Genomic DNA, 9,189 nt, shown 5'->3' with positions numbered 1-9,189 from the left:
ATTAGACATGGCAGCTTTTTTCTGTACCAGTGTTTTGATTCACCAAAACTTACTCTGTCTTCTCTCTTTCTTTTTTTTTCTTCCCAAATTAAAGACAAAGATTCATGGCATCTTTGGAAATTAGCCACGTGATCCACATTTCTGACAGCTGCAGAGGGGGAATTTCTGCTCTCTTTCATGTCTGTCTTTTCAGCTTTTGCCAGAATGTGGTAACAGAAAGAACCTTTCTGACCACCACGCTATCGTGTTATCAGTGTGACTGCAAAATGGTAGAGACTTTAGTTTTCCACAGAGTGTGCCAGCATTGCCCTAATGTGGACACTTGCTCAATCAGCTGGTGAGTCCAAGCAGTCAAAGCAGAGTCTCTAACAAAGAAACATCCCTCATTGCCGGCCAGCGGCAATGGGGTGGTAGTGTGAATGCCCAGAAGGCAACCATAGCAAGCGTGGTAGGGGGAAAGGGCAAGAAATCCCTCAGATGGACGGGGGGAAGCCTGCCAAGGGGAACAGACAGCAGATCTTAAACAGGTTTCGGGAACGCTGGATGCAGCCGCTGTGCTCAGGATGTGGCTGAGCACAGCGCAGGGATCAAACTACCGGTAACTCATCTCCAGGTCTGATCCTTCCTGAGCTGCACACTAGCTGAAAGTTGGGCTTCCTGCCGCTCTCGCCTGCGATCCGGGAGTGGATCAGCCCGACGCCGCGATCCCTGGCTGAGCCTGTGCCTCGCAGCCGCTCGTCTGCGCATGAGTCGCTGCGGGAGGCTCCGCGGCTGGAGTATTTGAGGGGCTGGGCAGCGGGGGAAGATGCTCAGAGCCTGCGGAGGCCGCGCGCCCGGCGGAGCGGAGCGGCGGCGGGACATGGAGGGGGCGCGGGCTGCGGCGCGGGGCGGGCCGCGCTGCCCGGCCTGAGGGACAGCGGGGCGGCCGTCGGGCAGCGCCGCTTCAGCACCGCGGACAGCGCAGGGCGAGCCCCGCGCCTCCGGCCCCGCCGCGCCTCCGGTCCCGCTCCCCCGGGCGCTCTTCCCTGGGCCCCGGTCCCCGGGCGCCCCGGACCCCCTATCTCCCGCTCCGATTCTCGGGTACCCCCACCGCCCCCCTATCTCCCGATCCGGTGGCTGCGTGCCTCGGAGCCCCTACCCTCGGCTCCGGCCACGCTCCTGCCGGCCCCCGCTCCCCGCTTCCTGACCGCTGTCAGTGAGCCCCGGCCCCGCTGTCCCTGGCGGCCTCCCCGCTCTGCCCCGGCCGGCCGCCCAGCTCTGCTCCCCTCGCCCCTCTCTCCGCACCTTCGACTCCGCTCCCCGCCCCTGCCCTGCTCCCTGCGCCCCGCTGCCCCCAGCGCTGCCCCCGGCCCCTGCCCCGCCGCCGGCACCATGCGCGGGCGGCCGCGTTGGGCGGCAGGCGAGGCTGCGGTGCCGGCGCGGGTGCCCCCTTCCTCCTGCCCTCGCCCGCTCCAGGCGACCCGCTGAGAGATGGACTTGGCAGGCGTGCTGCTGGCGCTGCTCCTCGTGCTGGTGCTGGTGGTCTCTCTGCTCTCCAACCTCCTGGTGCTGCTATGCTTCGTCTACAGTACGGAGATCCGCAAGCAGGTCGCCGGGGTTTTCCTGGTGAACTTATCCTTCTGCAACCTGCTTCTCACCGTTCTGAACATGCCTTTTACCCTGCTGGGCATCCTGAGGAACCAGCAGCCCCTCGGGGGCTGCGTCTGCAAGGCGGTGGGTTTCCTGGAAACTTTCCTGACTTCCAACACGATGCTGAGCATGGCAGCACTCAGCATCGACAAATGGATTGCCGTGGTGTTCCCGCTAAGCTACACCAGCAAGATGCGGTATAAGGACGCTGTGATACTGATGGGCTATTCGTGGTTCCACTCCCTCACGTTCCCCTTGGTATCCTTGTTTTACTCATGGGTAGATTATAACAGCGTTTATGCCTCTTGCACCTTACACCTGAAGGAAGAGACGGAGCGGAGAAGGTTTACAGTGTTCACCATTGTCTTTCACTCCACCAGTTTCATGCTGTCTCTGGTGATCTTGTGTTTCACCTATTTAAAGGTGTTGAAAGTTGCCCGGTTCCACTGCAAGCGGATAGACATTATTACCATGCAGACTCTGGTTTTGCTGGTGGATATCCACCCCAGGTAATGCGTGCGCGTTCGGATTCACAGCCCCCGGTCACTCCCGGTAGTTACCCCGGGCGAGAACGATATCCCGCCCCTCCAGCGACCCTTCCCGCTGCCCCGGCCGCATGGCGAGCGCTTCTGCCTCTAGTTTCAAACGCTGCTTACAGTGCCAGGAACGGTGGCTTGTGCATTTGTAGCCTTCTCTGTTCAAATGCTAATCGGGCTCTCCGGGTTATCCCACTTGCCTGAGCTCCCTCTAAGCGGGAGTGACTGCTTTGTTGAGCGCGATCGTCCGAGGCTCGGCGGGGCTGGGGCTACCCTCCTCCCCTCCGGGCTGCCCTCATCTCCCCGGGGGATTGCCTTCTTGTGCCCCGAGAGGCTGCCCTCCTCCCGTCAGGACTGCCTTCCTCTGCCCCGGGAGGCTGCCCTCCTCCCCTCGGGGCTGCCCTTCCCCCGCACCGGGCTGCCCTCCTCTCCCCAGGGGCTGCCTTCCTCTCCCTTTCCCTTCCCGGGCGCAGGGGCTCCCGGGCATTGAGAGGGTTCTTCCCTTTTCCCTTGGGCTCACGTCTCACCTCCTCCCTTCCTGCCTTAACACCCTTACTGCTCTTTTCCCTTCGTAGTGTGAAGCAGCGCTGTCTGAACGAGCAGAAACGGAGGAGGCAGCGGGCTACCAAGAAAATCAGTATTTTTATAGGGTCGTTCGTGATCTGTTTTGGTCCTTACATTATCACCAGGTTAGTATTCCCTGTCGGGGTGGGGGACTTAGCGGGACCATGATGTCCTGTGATGCGCAAGTGCCCGGGGGTCCTACAGCTAATTTTGGGGTGCCAGAACCGAACAGACCCTCGGGGCCGGTTTTGTGGGGCAGAGCACACACACACACACACACACACACACACACACACACACACGCAAACACACCCTGACACGCCGCTCCTGCCCGCACACCCAGTCCTAGGGCACAGCCCCGGCAGGACCTGGCTCTCTTTCCCTCATTGCAGCCGGGTCTGGGCGCCTCTGCCAAGAGCAAGTGGCTTTTAGGACAAATACCAGGAATTAATTACCTGCCAGTGGGAGATAAAAGCAGTTTAAAAGACTTGACATCCTTCCTTATTAGCACAACCCTAGCAATAGAGAGGAAAACAGACAGACGTTCCTGATTAGCTTGGCTTTTTTTTTTTTTTTTTAAGGCATACGGCCAAGCTTGCTGCTTTTGGAACCTGAGTTGATATAATTTAAATTTGTCCAGGCTGATAATTTTTCTAATAAGAATTCTGTCTGGAAACATTAATGCCTGTAAATATATTGCTAATGGTGCAGCCCAGACTTGTGTTGAGGTGTCAAAGTTATCTCTGAGGAAAACCAATAATTAGACTCCTAAAATATATAGGAAACACGATATTCCTCAACTGGACAGAATTATAAGCATCCATCCTGGTGGTTTGCACCTTTTTAAGTGTCCATGCATCACTGTTGTTATGTATTTGTGTAGTCTTCATACAATAGATGATTATTTTTATTTTTAAATCTTGCATAAACCGGTGAGCTGGAAGTCAGTGTAACTGTACTGAATTGCAGCCCCCCAGGATTTAGCCTTTCATCTCTAAACTAAAATGGGCTACATCTTTCACAAGTGATTTTTAAAAAATATTTCCCACTTCACAGTGTGTTCAAGACAGCCTTGAAGAGTGCTGTCTTGTGTTGAGGAAGGTGCACTAGTGTGCAAAACACCCTGGTGAAGGCTTCTTCAAGGTTGTTACCAAGCTGCCAGTGTCTGCAGCCACACCAGCTCACAGAAACTGGCCAGCTTTAGTGCTCTGATCTTACAGAGTCACACGCATATAGGCCATTAATGGTCAGTGTCACTGCCCTTTTCTGATAGGAGTAGGGGATAAGTTAAGGCCAGTGCACTAAACAGACAATATTTTTTTAGTTTTTAAAGTGACATTTTTTTCAGTTCCCATTTACAAAGGGATTCCTTCCTGGTTGCCTGGATAGCTACATCTTTTTTCTGCAGTTTGAAAGGATTATTACAAATATTAGCATTACATCACAGAGTTAAAAGGTTAATTTATCACTGTTCAGTACATTTTGAGTAATTTTCTATTCACTTTTGCCATAATTAGGATGTAATTATGTTGAGCAAAGTGGATTTTGCCATCTTCTTTCCATCTGAACCTTACCAAACTCAGCAAATTCCAAATGTGGCCACATTTTTCAGGATGGAGGTTATTTCTCATAAACTTCTAAAATAAAAGTTACTTCCTTCTTCAGACCTTGCATTTGGCAAATGTGAGGTGGTGCATTTTCTATGTGTGACAAACTGGTACCTACTGAATCACTACAGAGAAGGTTGAGGGCTGGTTTATGGAAATGTGTGTCAAGGTACAGCTTCTGTCTCAGTCACAAGGACTGAGCTGGTTCAGTGGCAGCAGAACAGGAAGTATTTGGGGAGCACATCCTAAAAGGCTCTGTGTCCCAAAGACAAGACAGTGCCAAGACAGCACTACACAAAAGGTGGTGATGGAGGTGAGCTTGGAGGACTTGCTGCCATGCCTGTTTCTCCATTCTTCCCTCATTCTGCTTTTTAGGGGGATGGCACTGAAGCAGTGTCTGGGGAAGCAATGTGAAAGCCATCCTCCCTGTTTTCCTGCTCTTGGCCTGGTGACTCAGGTTGCATTGTGTGCTCAGGATTTGCTCCTCACTTCAGAAATATGAATGAGATTAGGATCATTAGCAATATATTTGTCTGTTCTCTAAGAGACGACAGATGAATTTCATCTCTTTTGTAACAGCACTAGAACCAAGAAAACTATACTAAGATGCGTTCAGATGGGTATTTCTAAGTCTGACTTGTTTTGGCCAGACCCTTTATTTTATTAAAATCTGTGCAATTTTTCTTCTGTTGGCTTCAGTGCAATTAAATTTGGATCCATAATGCCTTAATGGGAACATAGCAATACATCTATTTTCAAGACTGAAAAGTGTCTTAGTCTTCTTATTTAGAGTCTTTATAAAAACATCAATTGTGTAAATATCAATTATATTTTTCTTGTATTAGGATGATATGCAGGATGGGGTAAACCTAAGCAATCATGTAGCAAGTGTCATTTATTGTACATTTATTTGTCATATTTTGTGTCTTCCTGTTCTACCTATTTTGAATTCACTGGAACTTTTTCTGAGCAGCTTCAAACAGAAGTAATCTGGTATTTTAATGCACTTGCCATAGGAATAATTTAACTTTTAGTTATACAAATAAGAAATTTTCCTGTCTCTTGCTGTAATGTTCAGTCCAAATGATGGTAAATCAGCTTTTCTATGAGGAGGGATTGGAACAGCTTCAAAAGTCAACACCCTGCAAGTTGGAGTTCTGCATTTTGGAAAGAGGACAGAAGGTTCTTCACGTCTTGAGAAAGCTTCTGATCTTACATCTTCAAACAATGATGTCTCAGAGTACAGAAAAGGGCTATTTTATCTCCCAAAACATTTTCTTTTCTTCTGGGATGAATAGAGCAAAGTAGGATACTCTTGCTCCTGCAAAAAGTTTTACAAAAGATATACAGAAAATAAAAATTCCTCACCCTGTTCTTTCTACCTTCCTGAAGGGTTTGCCCACTGCAGATGAGCTGGGCGAGACATTTGCTAGAACAGTCTGAAGGATTGCCCTCACTTTTGTGGAAAAGTTGTTTAACCTAGTTGCAGTTTCTGCCCCCATGATTAATACATCCCTCCCACCTGAGGTGCTGAGGCCACTAATCATCCGTGAAGCACAGACCAGGAGACACAGGTCTGGAGGCAGCTGACTGGTCATATAATGATGATAAAAGTGTTGTCTCCTTGTTTTCTTTGGCCAAACTAGCAGTCAGCTAAACGCACACAAAAACTTCCATGGCTAAGTAGTTGTAGGTGTGCTCCTTAACACAGTGGGGGATTGCAGCTGCCAGTCAGACCCCTCTGAGTTACTGCCAGGTTATTCTTCACACTGCAGTGGTCTCACGTGAATCAACTTTGCATCTGTGTTAATTCACCACAGTGGTGTAGTGAAGGTTTGCTGGTCTGTCTCTGAGGGGATGGATTCAGTGATCTAGACCGGGTTTCTGGAGTCATTTGAGATGCTGCATAGTATCCAGGTCCTTTACCTAGGCTGGCAGATATGCCACAGGACCTAAAGCAGATCTTCCAGGAGCAGCAGCCTGATGCCAGTGGGGTTAAGTCCAAATATCTCAAGTGTCACGAGACAGCTCTACTCAAGCAGCTGAGGTCAGGGAGTCTGGGTGCCCCGAGTCTCATGTGTCTATCTCAAGTTTGCTGTGGGAGAGAGGTAGTCATTTATGTCACCACAATTTTGACTTCTTACCAGAACAGCTCAGTAACTTCAGAAAGTGAGCAGTAAACTGCAGCACTCTCTTATCTCCGATGCACAGAAGCATTGCCACTGAAAACACTTTTTTCCTCTTTCCATAGAAGGAATTGATTTTTGCCTCCCAGTGGCCTTGCTAGGAAAGTTCTCTTTGCCCTTATTGAATGTGAGGAGTAAGTACATGGCCCTTCTCCTGCAGGGACTGTGTACTGTAAGAAATAAATGTTACTTGAATGTTTCGTGAAGCATGAGTTGAGCTCTGGGCTCAGTGTGAATATAACACTCAAGTGTTTCCATTTATCTTTAATGTTTAACAGGTTGATAGAGCTCCTTCCTTTTGTTACCATAAATTACTACTGGGGAATTATAAGCAAGTGCCTCACCTACAGTAAGGCTGCATCAGATCCGTTTGTTTACTCACTTTTACGTCAACAGTACAAAAAAGTTCTGATCAACATCGTCAACAGGATACTTAAGAGGGACCTGTATCCATCATCGGGGTACAACAGTTCTCTCGACACTGAAAACGACTACTGCTTGCACAGAACAAACTGACAGCATGAAAGCATTCCCCTTCCAGGGAGACAGGTGTTTGCTGCTGCTGGAAAGCTGCCTTTCTCCTCTGATGCTGACAGTGGTGACAGTGTCTCCAGGGTGTGAAGGCTGCATTAATGTGACACATTTCATCGTGGACTTTCATAAAAGGCTCTTCCCTGGTCTGCAGCCAAGCACAATTCATGGCAAAGCCTTGTCCCCGCGTGAATAGAGTTGGCTTGAGGGGTTTTAAGAGAACCTTTCGAGGTTTTAGAGAAGCTTAGACAGCTCTTAATGTTTCATGTGTGAAGACTTGGTATGACTTGGAGCATTCCATATGAGACATGATATTCCAGTGTCTTCTGGGAGCACAGGAATCCCCACATTGGAAGGACAGGTTCAGAGTCCTCAGTGCTGCACGTGTAACTTGGCAGCCCAGGATCTGCTGTTAGTTTTGAACATAAAAAATAGGTCTTCTAATTGATTGACTTATTGTATTGGTGCCTCAAGTGAGTCAGTACTTTGAATCTGAGATTGCTATTATTATTATTATTATTTATTACTAGGCATCATGATTGTAACATAGCCTTTAGGAAGTGGTACATATATTTGATATGCCAGTATTCTATCAAGCATAACCAAAGTCCACATATCTGAGTTACTAATATTTAGCACTTCAGTGGTATGTGATTACAATAATTGCAGCAACAGTAACGAAGACATGTACGGAATTTAGTTAAATAGCACTGTAGTTCCATCACTGAGCTAGTAGTCCTATTCAAGCAAGCTTTTATTCAGAAAAAAAAATCAGTAGAAGTGACAGGTACCATTGTGTTTAAGATATATTACTTCAACTATCTGTTTTCAAAGAAAAGGCTAAAATATATTAAATCTTTTTTAAGGGATATATAATGTGTAAAATATTTAATGCATTGGCTATATATGGTGGATTGTCATAATACTGTACAATCTTTTCATTAATAATGATCAATTAATTTGGTGATTTTAACTGACAACAAGAGATGTGAGAAATATTATAACAGACCTGCTGCCAAATGCCCAGAAATATAAAGCTGCTTTGTTATTATATGTATTTTTCTCTTTTATTTCTTTTTAAATTTAAACAGGCTTTGGAAAAATGTGGAAATTATTTTTGAACAATATTCCTTTCATTATATAAGACATTTATTAAAATTAAAGAATTCTATGGCATTCAACAAACTACTATTTTCTAATTGAATACATAAAGAGAAAATTAAAGCGATTCTAAACTATATTTTAAGAAGAATAAAAAGAAAGATGACAGTAAAGTACTCTTATTTTTTATGTAACAATGGACTTGACCCTATAAAGCATTGAGAAGGCTATTTCTGGTCAAACTAAGCATATAAGCATGTGATTAGGCACAAATATGATTTTCTTTGAAGCTAACAGCTCTATTTCCATGCTGAAAATTAACCACACACTTAACCGTTTTGCAAAATCAGTGTTGAGCAGTCTGCACATTGAGAGGGTTTTTCCCACCATCCACAGTGAGGAAGGAGAGTGTCTTATTTAACCCCACTGAAGTCAAAGACAGATGATGCTGCCTAACAAATACAGTGTTTTCTTACCTCCTGCTTTTATCTCTGGGGCCTTTATGATGCTTTTTTTTCCCCATGCAAGTACCTTAGGCCTCTGTGCTTTGCATCTATAGTTCTGCCTGTGTTTAAATTGAATGTACTATAATGGTTTTGTCTTCTTAGTAAAGTATTTGTACTCTCTTCAATTTTGTGTAAATACAGTATTTCAGAAAAAAAAAAAAAGTTGTCTATGGAATCTTTTCAGTTTAACTCTCCTCCTGTCTCCCCATGCCTCCCCCTCTACCATGCCTGTAGAAAAACCTGATGTTTCAGTCTTTCATTTCAGCTGCACCATAAGGACCCGATAACTCTGGGGGGAGTGGGAGGGATGCTAAATTTTCAGTAATTTTTCAGTCAGTTTTGTGCCAAAAAGTTTTAATGGCCTACAGTAGCTGTCCATGAATAAACATGAGCTTAATGATACCTACAGTTGTTAGCTTACCCTTCGTTTCCTTAACAAAATGGTCCTCGCTTTGGGAAAGGAATACGTTACAGGTAGTTACGTGTATTAAATTGCCACCTTCAAGACACACAAATGAAATCATGTGTT

General features: G+C 46.7%; 1 protein-coding gene across 1 annotated transcript; it reads left to right on the top strand.

The window, feature by feature from the left end:
• Positions 1-1,368: 1,368 nt before the first annotated feature.
• GPR78 (G protein-coupled receptor 78) lies at positions 1,369-8,822 on the top strand. The gene is made up of 3 exons (XM_032110010.1): positions 1,369-2,138; positions 2,741-2,854; positions 6,801-8,822. Exons 1-3 carry the CDS (start codon positions 1,471-1,473, stop codon positions 7,036-7,038), a joined length of 1,020 nt encoding a protein of 339 aa, XP_031965901.1. The 5' UTR covers positions 1,369-1,470; the 3' UTR covers positions 7,039-8,822.
• Positions 8,823-9,189: the final 367 nt, after the last annotated feature.

The sequence above is a fragment of the Corvus moneduloides genome, chromosome 5, assembly GCF_009650955.1.
Source record: "Corvus moneduloides isolate bCorMon1 chromosome 5, bCorMon1.pri, whole genome shotgun sequence".
In the NCBI taxonomy this organism is placed as follows: Eukaryota; Metazoa; Chordata; class Aves; order Passeriformes; family Corvidae; genus Corvus; species Corvus moneduloides.
The sequence above is the reverse complement of the archived record's forward strand: the minus strand, read 5'-3'. Positions and strand labels throughout refer to the sequence as shown.

What these genes read in the sequence shown, in the direction of transcription:
- GPR78 (XM_032110010.1), top strand. Translation starts at nt 1,471, where the DNA reads ATGGACTTGGCAGGCGTGCTGCTGGCGCTGCTCCTCGTGCTGGTGCTG. An exon ending in CTGGTGGATATCCACCCCAG is followed by an intron (nt 2,139 to 2,740) that starts GTAATGCGTGCG and finishes TTCCCTTCGTAG; the next exon opens with TGTGAAGCAGCGCTGTCTGA. An exon ending in GGTCCTTACATTATCACCAG is followed by an intron (nt 2,855 to 6,800) that starts GTTAGTATTCCC and finishes AATGTTTAACAG; the next exon opens with GTTGATAGAGCTCCTTCCTT.